Source organism: Camellia sinensis, chromosome 2 (assembly GCF_055761805.1).
Source record: "Camellia sinensis isolate YWXY chromosome 2, ASM5576180v1, whole genome shotgun sequence".
NCBI classification, from domain to species: domain Eukaryota; kingdom Viridiplantae; phylum Streptophyta; class Magnoliopsida; order Ericales; family Theaceae; genus Camellia; species Camellia sinensis.
Genome location: NC_138962.1, coordinates 198,173,319 through 198,189,995, shown reverse-complemented (window position 1 = coordinate 198,189,995; position 16,677 = coordinate 198,173,319). Strand labels below are relative to the sequence as shown.

Here is a 16,677-nt window from a genome sequence, read left to right as displayed (position 1 = left end):
AGAAATGGCTATAAATGGAGCAGCACCCCCAAGAGGAAGTGCAGCAGCAGCAGCTGCCAATCTGCGTAGGAGGAGGACGACAAGTGGTGGTGGGGCTGCAGGAGGAGCAAGCAGCACCATGCTCCAGTTTTACACAGATGATGCCCCAGGACTCAAGATTTCTCCCAATGTTGTTCTTATAATGAGCATCGGTTTCATAGCATTTGTTGCCGTTCTTCATGTCATGGGTAAGCTGTACTTCGTTCGCCAAGAGGCTTGATAGAGAGGTTGTTCTGGTTGGCTCTAGCTGGCTAAAATTACTGAATTCCGGATTTTGAATTGTTGTGTCATTACTGCTTTTGAATATTTGATTATTTGATGAATGAGTTGGGAAGAACAATTTCATCATTATATTTTCTATTTTATTATCATCAAGTGCATCAGGGGACTCCCAAAGATTGGCCAGCCAACAAGAAGCTCCAATGAGAGCCAAGAGAACACATTAGAATTGAAATGAAATCACAAACAAAGAATAATCGAAAGAGTTCACAATGGAATTTTCATCTTCTTTGACCAAGGGCACAGAAGAAATGAGTTGCTCTAAAGATTCATCTTCTTGTGAGTTTTGAGGCAATTTGGGGATATTGTTTGTGTTCTTAGTGTCTATATTTTCAAAAACTGCAAGTCCATTTTGGCAGGCGAAGATAAGAAAGATGAGGAGATTTTCTTATGTGAAACTTTAAATTTCAAAATAAATTTCCAGAGATCCACAGGAATGTATGTCATAAAAGATGGTTCGGGTCCTTCATACCCTTTCAATGGAGTACATGACATGTGTCGCAGTATCTTAAATGAAAAATCGATGGACCTTCTGAGTGAGCAATCTACTACTGTTAATTGGCCTTCTGAGCACTAAATCTTAATAATATTTTAATGGGAAGAACTTGTAGTGTAGTTATTTCTATTAAAATTTACTACTATTTTCCACTTCCCAAACATATTGAATCTGTTTGTTACAATTTATTATAAATTAAATTTTAATAATCAAAAAATATTAACTGAAAGTACTTCCCCCCCGCCAACATGTTGGATCTGTTCAAAAAGTATTAATCATCTTATTTAAACTTTTTCTGCTTCATAAAACTGTGAGTAAAAGATGTACCAAACAAACAACTTTGACACAAAAGTATGTTTGGTTTGGATTTGTAAAGTGATTATGAAAAAAAAAAATTTAAAATTTTGTTTGGTTTGTAAATTTTTCAAAACAATTTTCAAAATCACTCTCTTACCTATCAACCAATCACTTTTTCTCTCTCCTCCCTTCTTCCAATCACTTTTTCTCTCTCCTCCCTTCTTCGCAATCACTTTTTCTCTCACACACATCTACTCAATTATAACAAAATATCAAATCATTCCAAATTCCCCAACTCCAAAATTACTTTCAAAATACACAACCAAACAAATCAAAAAAAATTCTAAACTCTCTCCCCAAAGCAATTCTTAAAAACTACTCTCCCAAAACAAAACCAAACATAGGTCTCTGACCAATCAACAAGTTTTTTCAAGAGGAAAGATGCTTAGGTTAGGTTACTTCCTAGAAAGATGCTGCAAAACATCTTCTCTAACAAAAACTCGAACACAAAAAAACTAGTCCACCAATTAGCTAGTGCAATTGTTCATGCCAAAAAAATCTAACTAAAAATTAATTAGACATTTCTATTTTAATGATTGGATGAAAAATTTAATTCATTTTTTTTTTCAAGAAAAAAAATAATCTGGCTACTAATATGTTTGACCAACATCCGATAAATTTGATTTTTTTTACCTAATAACTTCTCTCTGCAGATCAAGTCATTACAAATGAACAATTTGAACAATTCAAAGTAGATGACAGATTGGGCACGCCAAGCCCAACAGCACTGTAAAGTTCGATCACCAACTGAAAGACTGAGTTCAACCCCTTAAAGCCCAGGCAGATTAGACTTGACTAGAATTGCACTATTATTCGACTAACTAGAAGATTAGCGTAACACAACTCATCGTCGTATAAGCATACAAATCTTCCTTCATAATCGAAGATCAAAAAGCTAATCAAGATTCAAATCTAATGCCCATTACTCAAGAATCGTAATGTCCAAAATAGTTGCGAGCTTCATTGTCTAGAAATGAAACAATAAAAAAGAAATATTTACATTAGAACTGTTTTACTAGCATATCAACTAAAATTCAACTAATCACAACAACAGATTGGCCGTGTTTTGGAAAATAATGAATAAAATACAACAGGGTTTCCAAGCGCCGAAAGAATTAGTGCATGTTGTCAGATATCCCACCTGAGACCACGCCCTCGTCTACAGGTTTTGGTCCCCCACATGATCTTGAGACTGATTCAAAGAGTTTCTCTATCTCCGGTGCACACCTCGTAAAAGACCGGCTCCAGAAGTTGTATCTAGGATTCTGATTTGACAAAAAACACAACTACTTCGTAAAACGCCCAAGACTTGCACACAAGCAAATTGTGCACTATGAGTGAATGAAAACACAAAATTACCTTAATCAGCTCAATGAAAGTAATCAAAAGCCCCCATGGATGAGGTCTGTTAACGATCAGGCGTTCCAATAGAACTCTTGTAATTTGCTCCTGAATGATTTCCTGTTCAGCGTGAAAGAGAATATCCCATGAGAGACATAATCATGTCAATAATCTTATTCACTGGATGACTCGAAAATGACAGTGCTTGAACCTTCTAGAAGCATAACAGACACTATAGAGGCATGCAATCTAATTTTGATAAATATACTTCCCAGAACATAATTAGTGCTTGAAATAAATTAATTCTATCAAAGATATCTTAAAAATTTACTCTGGTACTTTTAAAACATGTAAAACAACTTTTACTGAAGAGATTGAAGAAATTATCATCTGATCAAGGCTTTGATATACTAAAGCCATATCACGTGCAAAAAAAATTTAAATTCTCCAGAAGATAAACTACTTGACCATCAACAGGAATGAAAAATTACAGATCATAAGGTAACAAGTAAACTACAAATAGAGAGGTTTAGCTCACCTGGTTTGATTCGGCGAATAGGTAAAGGAGGATGAACGAGAAATAATGTGTATGGTTGTTTGGATAACGTAGTTGGTTAGCAATTGCATTCAAAAAGAGGTAGCGCCCTTCAGTATCTAGATCCATTATTAATGTCTGGAAGATGTCCAAGGCAGCACCAACTAAGAATACAGCTAATGGAACGCTACTGGCCATTGACTGTGCATGAGGAGGAGTTCTTGCTTGCAGCTGCTGAATAGCCTACAGTATGATTGACCAAAGATGAGTTCAAAAATCCGAGTGCAAGAAGGGTAAGAGAGGGAGAGAGGGAATATAAAGAAAATAACCCAAGAATAATATGAGATTGTTGGAAAAAAATTAATTCAGATAAAACCTCATATTATTCTAAAGTCGGGATTTTCCTGACATTGAAACAAATATAATTTGAGTACATTCAATATTTGTTTCATTAATCAGTCCATACACAGCAAAATATGATGTGTGCAACACACCATAAATACGGTTGCGTTGTGCTCATCAATCACTGTGACTGGTCCAATAAAGGTTCAAGGTGCATTTGTGAATTCATTGGACTAAATTTGCGAACTGAATTTATGAATCCATGGATTGACCTCAAATCTATTTAATTCATACTAAAATTCATAATTTGGTGGCCGGAATGGGTGAATTAGTTAGATTAGCACTATTGCATACTGAAAAAGAAAAATAAAAAATTAAAGATTAAAAATAAAAAAAATAATAATAAAAGATATGCATGGACACACCTGCATTCCAACATAAAGCACAAGGGAGTTGATTAATGGTACATTATACTGTGTCCCAGCCTGGGCAGCATCACTTGGTGGAAGCAACAGTTTCTGTTTCAATTCAGTTAAAAACGAAGACCCCTGTTGCCTTGTCTGCATATAATTTTGAAATGAAAAGACCAATCACATAAGGGAAAGAAAAGGCAACAAAAAAGCAACTAGACATTGTAGAATTGATTACAAAGAATTTGAACGAAAAAGAAACACAAGAACTCCATCTTCATGTTTTTGAGTTCTTGATATGAAATGTTAGTCGGCTAAAATTCAGATACCTTCAGATACTCATCTACATCACCCTTAATCATCTTCACTTTAAGAGCTGCATCAACTTCAGAGAGAATACGCGGAGATTGACTGATCTCAGCTAACAGATCAATCTGTACAAATGAAATAGAAGAGTTGGTTTGGGATGAGTTGAAATCTATTAAACGATTTAAAAGGTAGTCAATTATGCTCAATGAGACACCTTCAGATTTGGAGTAGATGGGTCTGGTAACCTCATATTACGAGGAAATGCACTAAGGATTATGTTTCGCATCTGTATACAGCTTGGAGGAATGACATCACAGAAGCTGAAATGATAATCGCAGAGGAACTCGGGGAAATCATGAAGTAGCACTAGCAACACCCTTAGTGTGCCTTTATACAGAAAATGAACCTGTAAAAGTTTAAACCAAAAGGATACAAGGGTGCAATCAGTAACAGGCAATAATGGGAGGCAAAAAAACGAGTACACATTGGGGAAATTAGGCAAACCGGCTCTCTAAGTTCAGCATTTCTCAAGAATGGCTCCAGGAATTGAAACAAATCAACCAGCAAGCGTTGCATATATGGCCACCCCTTCTGAGCGTTTCCAGTGAGCAATTTTGGCATAAAACTTCTGTGGCTCACCAGTTCAAGCCATGCAAAGCTGAAATCATTTCAACCAAGTAAGCAAGTGGTCCCAAAAATTCAGACAGCATTTTAAATTATATCTGCAATCTAAGACAGGTTATGACTAGGGTTCGATAATTTAGCACCTTGCCATCAGCAATTATTCAGAAATTTAATACAAATTAACACACTGTAAAGCATTAGTTTTTGTCACTTTTAGCAAGTACCTATCTTTCAAACATGCACAACAACATACAGAGTAGACAGAAACTATTATGAGCTTAACGTAGTGAGTATCAATGCCAACAACACCAAAAGTTACATAATCAACAGGCACATAACAGTCACTTTAAAAGCTATGCTTCGCAAATTAACCAAAAATGTCCATCAACATCCATATCTCCAACCAAAGCAGTAACCATTCATGCTGCTGGGTAAACGATTGATTGTTAGTCAACATCGAGATCCAAATCTGGGTTGTATAAACTATAAGTTGAACCTTATTGTACAGGTAAGGAAGCGAGTAATAAATGAACCTGAATCCGGGAACATTAAGGGGCTGTAGAGCATGGAATGCATTTGCAAAAGCTGTCAAAACCTGAACATACACACTACGATTAGTCATTTAATGGAGACAACAATGGATAAAGCAAATACAGAAACACCTTACCTGAAAGTTTGCACCATCAAAGACAAGGTCAATTGAACCCAGGTCGAGCAGCAAGTTAATGAACAACCTGAAATATGGCCTTGGATTAAAAGATGACTTCTTCTCCTCTGCATCTTTCTGAACAAGTCTCATAGTCACTCCCAGAACCTGTGCAGACACCAAACACTTAGGGAAAAGCACTGCTTCCAGATAAGCAACAAAAGAACTGATATAACTATCAAGCCGGGAGTCAAACCTTGGGCAAAAGAGAGAGTTTGTTTGATCCCTGGTCCACCGGATAAAACTAGCAAAATCACATGGAAAGTCAAGGCATGAAAAATAATGGGGAAAAAAGGAACGGAAAAATATGTATATATATATATCTAGATCCAGAGGCAAATATAGCTCTACCTTTAAGATTGAAAAGACAAGTTTTGCATAGATATCGATAGCAAGGAAGGAGAGGGGCTGGACTTGTTGAGATGATTGCTGAGGGCCAGAACTAATCACCTCAGAAGATAGGCAATGCGATACAGAAAGTTCCTGAGTTTTAAAAAAATAAAAATACAAAAATAAAAATAAGGAAAAAAGAAAAAGAGGGGAGAACAAAATTAGGGGATAACAGTTTAAAACTAATTATTATGTAGATGTAACTTCAGAGAAAATTACCATCAGGGAGCGGAAAAAACGATCTGACATATCATCTCCTTTCAGCAGTCCACTTTGCTGCAATTGTAAGACGAAATGGGCACAAGCTGCATCATTTGTACCAGGAAGTTCACATATCCTGTACCATTCCACAAACAACGAAGAAACCTACAAAAAAAATGCATGTTCCAATAGGTAAGAAACATATAAAATTATAAGTACAAAAATATTTAGTCATTTCCCCAGCTTCATATCGATTATTTAAAGAGGAATTCGTCGAATCCAACACCATCCCCACCCAAAAAAGGAACAGAGGGGGACCCCACCATTAACAATTTGAACTCTCTAGCTATTCATTGTACTATCTTCCTATTTTGACATATCAATGCATAAATTGAGCATAATAGATTTTCCCAGATTTTTTATTGAAAAAGCTGGTGAAGAAAATGACATCTGAAAGAGTTTATAAGGTACTCATCAAATTAAAAATGGTGTAAACAGCTAAAATGGCACATAATGGTCATAATGCCATGAGTCCAGGACTAATAAAGGTCAGAAAACTCGACAACAAGCCGATACAGCCGCAGTTTTAATCCAGCCAATATTTACCAATAGGCACTAATAGTTGAACTTAATTTCCATCAAGTCCTATTAAAAATTAGTCCTAATAAAATTGTCACTAAAAATAATATTTTTTGACGATTTTTTGTATGTCGCTAAAAATTGACAATTATTGTTTTTTTTGTCATGATTTTAATAAATTGTCGCTAAAACTTACAATTAGTAACTTTTTCTATGACTAATTTTCAAATTGTCGCTGAAAGTTAAAAATTAGCGACTTTTTTGTGATGATTTTTTTAAAATGTCGCTAAAACTTATAATTAGTAATGCTTTTTGTGACAAATTTTTTGAACTATTGCTGAAAATTAACAATTAATGATATTTTTTAATAGTGCTTGATGAAAAATGTTGCTAATTATCACAGGACCTATTGGACAATAAGTCCACCTATTAAGACCTACACATAAGTTCCCAACCATAATGGAAGCCAAGGATAATAGGCCTGGTTGGTACAACTTCCAGCAAGCTAAAAGTTTATAAACACAAAGCAGAAGCTAAAAGCACCTTTTCACCCCCGCTTCCCAATAATGAACTTTTTTCAAACTTATTTAAACAATTTCTGCATCATAAGTTGTATGCAAAAAGTGCACCAAACACTCTAGCACAGAATTACAAAAAAAAAGATATAAGCAACTCCACAAGCCCTGCACCAAACAGCCCCAGGGTCATGCAAAGGTAATAACCAATTTTAAGCCATGGCTAAAACATAAAGCAAATTACTTTCTAGTTTCTACTACGTAAGGTCATAGATACCTGCTCACGAAAACCAGCAGGATCAGGTTCCATTGACTCAACAACATTATAGTCTTCCCTGCTTGCTACAGCATGACCAGGAGCCTGTTCCAGCAGATATAGATATGTCAGGACACACAGAATGTTAAACTGACCGAGAATATAAAAAACTAACTGGCCATAACCATTTCATATCTATGTTTTGAAACCTGTTTCAAGTTTTTTTGTTTTTGTTTTGTTTTTTTTTTTTTTTTTTGATGCCTTCAGTTTTCATATTTTAGTAAATTTTTTTACATTTTAGATGCACCTCAAAAGTAAAATATTTATGTAAAAATTTGAAAAAGTTCACTAGTGACCAATAAAAAGGAAATGTAAAGGTTTTTTTTTTGTTTGTCTTTAGTTAACTTTTTGACACAACACGGACACGACACGTCGACATATAAATTTTCAAAAATGTAGGACACATGTGGAAAGTGCAAAATATATAATTTCATATATTTATTATGTCATATAAAGATCAATAATTATTATATGTCATATATATATATGAATATTTAAGTCAAAAATAATTATTTTTTAAATCTAAAGAAGAAAAATAGGGTATAAATTTACTCTGTTTTTTTTTTTTTTGGTTCAGCAACAACAAAGATTTTATTAAGGTACAAAGCCAGAAAAGAGGCGAGGATAAGGCGTTCCCTACAAGGTATAAATTTACATTGTTTTGGTTTATCATTGGACTCCAAGTTATTTTATTCAAACTTGTAATGTGTTTCATGTGTGTCCAAGTGCTGGGAAGTGATTGTGTTTCTTAGGGTGCATCTAAAAATTAAAAAGATTTGGACTAAAACATGAAACAGTTAATTAAAAACAAACAAAAATGACAAAAGTCAAAAACAGTTTTTAAGTTTGAAACCAAAAAAGGTGAATATTTCTGGTGACCTTTTTCTCTCTAGCTTGTCTGGTGCTATCCTCCTTGCCAACAGACACAGCAGCATTATTAGCAACAGGATTCCTGGCAACCTCAACCAGCTGTTGTAATGACTCGGGAGATCCAGGCCTTGCCGCAAGCTGCAGATGAGAAATCAATCAGAACAGGACACAATCAAATTTGCCCATATCAAACAAAATAAATAGAAACAAACCTTTGCCAATGCATCAACGAGATTATGAAGTTCGGAAATGACTTTGGAATCATTAATCACCAATGTTTGAATAAGGGAAATAGCAAACTCGGTTGCAGCCTCTGCAAATTATACGCAACTAGTTAGCTATGTCACTACCTCTAGGAGTAATCATACAGAGAAGTGTTACTTATACATACTATTCCTTCCTGCATCAATCAGCTTAGCCATATGAACATTGTACTCTGCAAGGTTTAGTAATTCATTGTGAATAAGGCCAATAGTAATATCTTTGTTGAACTTTCGATCCTCATCGGAGTAGATCACCTGTTAAAATAAATTACAACCTGATTTATTATAGTGAAAAACTGCAAAAGGATCAACACCAGTCAATCCAAAATAAATCGAGACAACTGCCATTTACAATTACAGGTAATCTATATTTACTTTCATTACATTGCAGTATTAAAACATAAAATCAAAATGAAAATAAGACCAATAGGAGAACTTTATAAAATGGTATTATTTTGCAAGACCGTGATAGAAAAACAAAAACATAGACCTCAATTATCTAGCAACTGTATTTTCAAAATAAAAAAATAAAATAATAATAATAATAAGCCTTTTTAAGCAGAAATGATATCCTTTTCCCCGATTTGACCACTTTAATAATCTCTATTAATCACTAATCGGTAACCATGATTAAAGTCTTTACTATGTCCACATGCATTACATAGAAATCATAACAAAATCGCCAGTCATGACAAAAGTAATACTACTTCACTTTAAGGATTCAAGTAAACATTCACTGGATTAATTAACAATGCCACTACACAAGAAAGTTTGCAATTGAAAGAAACTATCATACTTCGTTGTCAAACCCAAACCAAAGAACCTGAAGTCATTATAAGCTATAAATCTATTCCAACAGGAAAAAGAAAACTTAATAGAAGCATACCCAGCTAGTCAGTTCCTTAAGAACAAGCTTGCTAACATCACGAATGGCAGCCAGAATGGCCAGATGAGCAGCGACATGGGTATTGTTTGATGCATTTTCATATAACCCCTTGAAAACCTGTGACACAGTGAAAATTCACACTCAAGGGTTCAAGATACAGAAGTAATTAAAAAGGCATAATTCCAATTTTGGGAAGCTAACACACCTTTTGAGCCACAGCCAATGCGGCCTCATCTCGACTTACACATCTCAGAATGATTCCAGGAACCTCACCAATTACTCCCTGAACACAAACGTACCATATGATATATATATATATATTGACATGCACCTCAAGAAAGTTTTAAATAAGAATTTCATAGGCAACATATTGGATTCAACTAAAAAGACAATAAACGAAGTCAATACCAAAGCATATTCTTATATGGAACTGTATCGGCTGAACAAATATGCCTATGCTGAATAAATTCCCTAAAGTAGTACCAGAAAAAAGAAAAATGCACGATACCTGAATATCTGCATCTTTAGCGTCATTAGTTACTTGAGTTTCCAGCTGCAACCAAATTAAAAACACTTTATCAGTTGAGTTGCATTTTTAAAGAAAAAGGACTTTTGAAAAATATATGAAGGCAATTTTTTGACAGCAAAAAAATGATATTCATGAGAGCTATAACTGGGATTCATAAGCCTTGTGGACAAATGGTACCGCAGATGCACCCGCATTGTAAAACATCAAAGGATTAGGAGCTAGCTAATGCTTTTAACTCCCACAAAGAGTGCTGATACACACTAAACATATTTATGCATATAAATAAAGTTAATGATGGGCATACTACAGTGTCCGTTTGTACAGTATAACAAGAGACGCAACACATAGTATATGATGAATTGGTCAGCATTGATAATGTTCACAACCCTAAAAATTGAGAAACATGAAAAATGGCAACAATCAAGTATTATAAATACCAAATATGGCCAGAATATGATAAATCCAAAAGGTAACTGCCAAACACTATAGTGGATAGTTTGTGTCTATTTAACGTACTTTGTTGTCGATTCCAGTGTTATTAAAGGTGCACCTAGGCATGTGCCTAGGCCCAAGTACCATCCAGGCAAGGTTTGCACCCTACAGTGTTCTAGGCCAGGCTACTTCGATAAGTTGTGCTTAAGGAGTGCGACTGGGCCAAGGCACAATAAAGCCTAAGGCCTGTGCCTTGATGGCTTTTTTTTTTTTTTATATATTGTTGCTTTGATTGGTTTTATTTGAAATCTGACCATTGATTTAATATAATGCAGCTATAGAACATCTCTACTCTTAAGTACACATGCCAATACATTGGGCATTTAGCCCCAAATCAATGATAGAAGAAAATTTAGTCCTAATTCCTAATTTCCGAAGAACTCTTTGTTGCTGCCTGCCTTCGTTATCTAGTCCAACAGCTCCAAAAATTCTTCATGTTGTTGTCTTCTTCTTCTCTTCTTATGTTTCTCTCACATTCTCTTCTCTTTTTCTTCTCTACATTGTTGTCTTCTCTACTTCTCTTCTCTACATTGCTATCTCCTTCTTCACATGGTTGTGATCTTCTTCTTCATCATCTTCTTCTTATGCTTATTCTCTGGTCTCCTCTTTCTCATCCTTCTTTGGACTGATCAGTTTTCTTTCCCCCTCTTCTTGTTCTTCTTCTCCCCTCTTCTTGTTACTGTTTTATGTTAAATTTTGAAATAATGTTCATTTGTCTATGTTAAAATAGTAGTGTTTGTTAGTATTTATATTTTTAAATGTTTAATATTTCATTTTGCTTATTTGGATCCTAAATTATTTGCTTATATTAAATTATGTATATTTTTTTGACATAAAAGGTGCGCCTCACTTCGGTAAAGCCTAGACCTCGCCTTGTGCCTTGTGCCTTGTGCCTTGCGCCTAGGCCCCAAGAGACCTTGGCGCCTATCGCCTTTAATAACACTGGTCGATTCAAATTAGTTGTTTACTATGAAGCACAGATACTTAAAAAAGAGTGACATTTCCGATACGGATATGAATACTCGCGGATAAGTATCAGGTACTCCAAGCCACATATTACTTCTTTTATAAAATTAGAATTGTAGCAATTCTTGCATATCATTATAATATAATATAATATAATATAATTGTAAAAATAAATACAATAATATTTTTCTAATACTTTTAATTTTTTTTATAAGAAGAACATAAAATAAATAATAGAATTTGTCAAATTGATAAATCCTTATTGTTTTATGCATATCCCCTATAACTACATAGAAAGTAAGGATTAAGAAGACAATATAACAATACGAAAATTAAATATCAATAAATAAATAAGCAAATAAACTTGAATACAACATTTTTTACTTGTGCCAAGTTGTGGATTGTTCTATTATTGTAACATGGACATACTAAACTTGATATTGAAATGAAACATCTGCAAGACTTACTGAAAATTTAAAAAATAAACAAGCTACTTAGCTACTTAAATTAATACCTAATTCTTAAAGGTTAGTATTATCAAATTACAGTGTGGTTTCTCAAAATTCTTAGTTTATGTGTAACTCACTAGTTGTACCCGCATCCTATTTTTTTAGGTTTTGTCGTATTGCCATATCCATATCTATGCTTTCTAGGTTGTCTAGCATGAATTAACGAACAACACATAATGATGACATGTTTCTTATAATGTTGCACAAACATACAAATATACAAAATCAGATTTAAGTCCGTGTCTAATGTCTGTGTCTATATATAAAAAATGTGAAAATTCACGAATGCAACTTTCATTGCAACATCAAAAGCAAAGGGGTGGCAGTTGGTTTAAAACCACACAAAACATGAATATGTACCTAGGGACAGCTACGGTGCAAATTTTCTACAGATACACTAATCGTGACAAGAACATCAGCAAAAATAACAAACAACTATCTACATAAGCTATTTGAAACCTTCTCCGAAATAATCTCGTATTTCTCCAATGCATCGCCTGTGGTCCACAAAGGTTCTGGAGTACTACTTCCTAGGCGTTCAATCACAGATGTTGAAGGTAATGGCTGTGAAGAAGCAACCGATTCCTTGCAACGAAACAAAGCATTTGTCAACTAAAAAGCAACTGTCTCAAGCGAAATACGAACTTGAATAGACAAAATTTCACTCACTTTTACAATGTTGGATGTTTCCACAGAATGCAATTCAGGGGATGAGACAGAAGAAAATGAGTTAACAATAGCATCATTTTCAAAATCTTGTGAATTAACTCCATCAGTTGTTCCAATATGAGTTGAGGAATCACTGAAATATTACAGAAATCATTCACAAACAAAAATTGTTTTTGAGTTTAAGAAACTGAAAATCTAGAAAAGAAAAAACACCTATGAAGCTGAGCTGAACTAGAATCCATCTCCTCAGAGACAAGGTCCAAGGGCTGAACCACTGCACTAATTCCTGTGTTTCCTATGCCAGATGAGAAAATGCCTGGGTTCAGTTGTCCTGACGCTGAGTTAAATGTCCAGGACATGCCAGCACTGACAGATGAAACCGAAGGGCCAACTGGTAGGGCATTTGAGCTATTGGTTGACTGATTCTGCCAGGGTAACCGAACAAAATCCTGGAAGAAAAAAAAAAATGCAATCAGACAATACCATCCTCGGCAGCCTAGATATATCTCACAAAGATTAGCAGGTGGTCACCTCATAAACACGTTGTTGAGAATGGGATAACCGGCCAGGTTTAGGGCGAAGGGCTTCTGGTAAAACTCCGGCATGACCTTGTGCATACAGACCTGAATCAAAATATGCAGGACCAAGACCCTCTCTATGCTTCCTTCTTACAGAAAGTTGTTGAGCTATTTCCCCATCGATGGTTTGTATTGCCTGTATAAAGCAACATAGGCCGAAAAAACCACCACCAAAAAAAAAAAAGAAGATTATGTTAATGTTGTATTGCCACAAAAAGATATTCATCTGCAAACATCCTTGATCAGTCAATCAAGCCTTTACATATAGACAAAATAGTATAAATTAAATTATATATATGAACATTTTTATACAACATTTAATATGCAAACAACTAAAACCAACAAAGTCAATTTTGTGAACATAAACATAAGTTGGGAACAGCTATATCCACAGCCAAAATTGATGGAATCCACAGCCCACTCTTTCACATAGGTGCAACCCACATATTTTGTGGGGGAAAGGGCCGCATCCAGCCACCTGGCTTCAGAACTAACTCCATTCTACATGTTTTACCTGTGAAACCCCTAAAAACATGAATGTCTCAAGCCAGATACATTTTATGAAATCACATCTAATACAACTTTTTCCAGATTACGAACAACGCCACTCTTGGCCGCTTTTGTATTTGTGTTCACCAACGATTCTATAGGAGGAATATACTAATCCATATACACTGCATAGTGCATCTTCACCTAAAAGTGTGGAAGTCTGAAGAAAACTTTATTGTCTATGCATCAACATTTATACATGAATCAAAAACTACCACAAGGTACAGCAATTCTACAGACCTATATTCTTAAGAAAGAATAAGGCAAGGAGTATGCACTGTAGTTATACGTTAAGTTTTTGCAGTTGTAGTGTCTAGGGATGATTGATCAACTCTCCCTCTCAATCCACACTTGTTAACCCATATTTCACATGTGTAGCAAGCTTCCTTCGAGGAAGACACAGGTGAAGAGTAGACACCACTCCATAAAGAACCAGTGTTCTCATATTATGATAACTTACGTAATTAATACCATTTTGTCCTTGTGGCGTTCATGGTTTGGATAAGCATGTACTGATTTTCTGCGTGTTTCTGTGGGCATGAGAGAGATGAGAGAAGAGAAGGGCCTTCCCAGAACCTTATCCAACAACAAAGTATTCTTCGGTTTTCTATACAACTTCTAAAACAGCTTTTCCAAATATTAGAAGTGAAAACAGTTCCCTGTTATTGCACGCATTATCAATTTAGCATAATGTGAATCAAAAGCACTGAAGTGAACATATGCATTAACGGATAGATAAATATATGCATAAATGCATTCCTATAGAAGAAAAAAGAAAGCAATCTAACCTTTTCTGTTGCAGCTTGTTCAATCAGTGCACAGCCCAGATCAAGGTTATCATTAGTAACAAGTTGCACAGCTTGTTCAAGTTCACTTGCAATATTTAAACCCTGAAGTGAATTCCTAAGCTGACTTGATATTGAGCCACGTAAGGGTTCCTATCAGTAATCACCCAATCATTGTCAAACACCAGGTAACAAAGGCAGACAAACATAAGATTCCAATCAGATAGGAATGCTATATTTTCAGATAACAAAACAGGACAATAGAACAGCAAAAGAGATATCCAGTTTGAGATGAAACCTTGCATGTTACATGAGCTAAACTTCCAGCCAAACTGGCAACCATCAAGTGTGCTGCATTACGTATGCGTGTCTCATCTAACTCCATGGCATAATCCTACAATTGCATTGTTATTCTCTAGTAAGAAAGCAACTAATAACAAATTATCCTATGCATGAAATAAAAATAATAATAATAATAATACTATCATATGGCTGAAAGAATAATAATAATAATAAGACCTTCAAAACAAGTTCTTTTGTTGTTTGAGTTGCTATAGAAACACTGCGCTGCACAATGCCAGATACTATCTCCTTGATAGCTCTATCCATAGCGATTGGAACGACACTGTAAAGACATAAATTTTGTCATAAAATATTTGATAATTTGCTCTGCAAATAGAAAAAGAGAATTTGAATAACAGTTTCAAACCTCTGAAAGTGCATGTACAGGCCGAATGCATGAAGCTTTGGATTTACAATAACTTGTTGTTCAATATTAGATGCTGGCGCTGGAAGCTGCAAAACAATCACAAGCTTTATGCAAGCAGCCAATGAATGATTACGAGATGAATAGAAGAAGCAAACACAACAAAACCTGACTAACAGAAAATGGTGATTGTCGTTGTAATAGTCCTTGAGCAGAAGAGAGCTGATCAGATAAGCCTAAAGCTGCCAGTTTTTCATCCTCCGTCAACGACAACGCACCAGAAGATATATGGAGAGGAGCAGCATACTAGATCCAACACAAGATTTGTTTGTCAGATTATTTGAAGGCTGGTATAATAGATGGCATCCAATTAAGAAATACAAACCTGAGACAATATATGTGAATGGCCACCAGGATGAGCTGGGGTGGCAACTTCAAGCGGTAGCTCAACTTGATTTAGGGTAGATATTGTACCAGATTTGACTTCACCAACCATCTGTTGTTGAGACGCACCAACGTCTTTGTTGGAAAAGTCGGGATTTCCTTCAAGTTGCCTTACCCTGTCCTTGAGCAGAGAAGTTGGAGTTACGTCCTTCAGATCAACACCAAGGTTCTTGAATAGGACCTGAAGCGTCAAAAGAATATATTAAATAAATATATGAATAGATAGTCCTGAAATCCAGAGAAGCACTCAGCACAAAAACAATACATGTAGAGACATATATACATGCATATATATACCTCGATATCAAACTTGAGGTTCATTTTTAAATTTGGCATTGCATAAATCTCAGCAAGTAATCCAAGAATACCCATTGTCCAAGGATTAGGAGGTTGATAAGCTAGACTGCTTTGGCATGGTTCCAAAACCTGCAGCAGGTAATAGAATATGAATATCACAGCACCCAAGTCCAGAGCATACACCTGAACGACCACAATAATCATACCTTGGAAGTGAATGGAATTACTGCAATCATCAAACCCTTCTCATATGCCTGTCAAAAAACACACAAATGGCATATAATGACAACAAAGAAAATCTTGTTTAGAAAGAATCAACTCCGAGAAGACTGCTGAACAAAAGAATTACCTCTATGATCAAAGACTTGGGATCAATCTCACGTGCTCTCAGGACTTGGTTTCTACCAATTGTGATCTTCCCAAGCCAACTTCCAAGATTCTTTAGCAAGGAACGCTCTTCTGAACTCGATTTTATAAGATCCGACCCTAAAAGAACCTGAAAAGACATGTAGAGGTTATATTTATTTTCCTCTAATTAACTCTATCAACAGATATGAACATATATGACATAAACCTTGCAGTTCTCATAAGTGGCTTGTACAACTTCTTTGTTCAAAGGCTTTGAGTTAACTTTGTCTAGAAACTTCAAGTACAAGTCGTGAAAATTTGGCTCAATGCTTGCTCTGTCAGGAAGT

General features: G+C 35.3%; 2 protein-coding genes across 3 annotated transcripts in view; one reads left to right on the top strand and one right to left on the bottom strand.

Moving 5' to 3' along the window:
- The window catches only part of LOC114307586 (protein transport protein Sec61 subunit beta), a 3,462-nt gene extending 3,048 nt beyond the window's left edge, over positions 1 to 414 (top strand). Inside the window, exon 2 of the mRNA XM_028252983.2 lies at positions 3 to 414. Within this exon, the coding sequence (XP_028108784.1) occupies positions 5 to 259 (255 nt within the window). The 5' untranslated portion in view covers positions 3 to 4 and the 3' untranslated portion in view covers positions 260 to 414. The remainder of the gene's footprint in view (positions 1 to 2) is intronic.
- Positions 415 to 2,067: 1,653 nt separating this feature from the next.
- LOC114307585 (uncharacterized) overlaps positions 2,068 to 16,677 on the bottom strand; it is a 32,760-nt gene continuing 18,150 nt past the window's right edge. Inside the window, exons 19-51 of one of the 2 annotated variants that reach the window (XM_028252981.2) lie at positions 16,557 to 16,665; positions 16,332 to 16,478; positions 16,189 to 16,236; positions 15,983 to 16,111; positions 15,627 to 15,866; positions 15,410 to 15,547; positions 15,245 to 15,330; positions 15,055 to 15,160; positions 14,834 to 14,929; positions 14,539 to 14,688; positions 13,155 to 13,337; positions 12,837 to 13,072; positions 12,624 to 12,756; positions 12,414 to 12,539; positions 9,967 to 10,011; positions 9,664 to 9,741; positions 9,459 to 9,575; positions 8,701 to 8,827; positions 8,522 to 8,622; positions 8,319 to 8,447; positions 7,401 to 7,484; positions 6,048 to 6,194; positions 5,790 to 5,921; positions 5,635 to 5,682; positions 5,400 to 5,546; positions 5,266 to 5,327; positions 4,613 to 4,766; positions 4,323 to 4,514; positions 4,129 to 4,233; positions 3,815 to 3,949; positions 3,051 to 3,290; positions 2,531 to 2,632; positions 2,068 to 2,436 (exon numbers count right to left, since the gene is read on the bottom strand). In XM_028252981.2, the coding sequence (XP_028108782.1) occupies positions 2,287 to 2,436; positions 2,531 to 2,632; positions 3,051 to 3,290; positions 3,815 to 3,949; positions 4,129 to 4,233; positions 4,323 to 4,514; positions 4,613 to 4,766; positions 5,266 to 5,327; positions 5,400 to 5,546; positions 5,635 to 5,682; positions 5,790 to 5,921; positions 6,048 to 6,194; positions 7,401 to 7,484; positions 8,319 to 8,447; positions 8,522 to 8,622; positions 8,701 to 8,827; positions 9,459 to 9,575; positions 9,664 to 9,741; positions 9,967 to 10,011; positions 12,414 to 12,539; positions 12,624 to 12,756; positions 12,837 to 13,072; positions 13,155 to 13,337; positions 14,539 to 14,688; positions 14,834 to 14,929; positions 15,055 to 15,160; positions 15,245 to 15,330; positions 15,410 to 15,547; positions 15,627 to 15,866; positions 15,983 to 16,111; positions 16,189 to 16,236; positions 16,332 to 16,478; positions 16,557 to 16,665 (4,222 nt within the window). In that variant the 3' untranslated portion in view covers positions 2,068 to 2,286. The remainder of the gene's footprint in view (positions 2,437 to 2,530; positions 2,633 to 3,050; positions 3,291 to 3,814; positions 3,950 to 4,128; positions 4,234 to 4,322; positions 4,515 to 4,612; positions 4,767 to 5,265; positions 5,328 to 5,399; positions 5,547 to 5,634; positions 5,683 to 5,789; positions 5,922 to 6,047; positions 6,195 to 7,400; positions 7,485 to 8,318; positions 8,448 to 8,521; positions 8,623 to 8,700; positions 8,828 to 9,458; positions 9,576 to 9,663; positions 9,742 to 9,966; positions 10,012 to 12,413; positions 12,540 to 12,623; positions 12,757 to 12,836; positions 13,073 to 13,154; positions 13,338 to 14,538; positions 14,689 to 14,833; positions 14,930 to 15,054; positions 15,161 to 15,244; positions 15,331 to 15,409; positions 15,548 to 15,626; positions 15,867 to 15,982; positions 16,112 to 16,188; positions 16,237 to 16,331; positions 16,479 to 16,556; positions 16,666 to 16,677) is intronic. The other variant, XM_028252982.2, reaches the window with a different exon arrangement.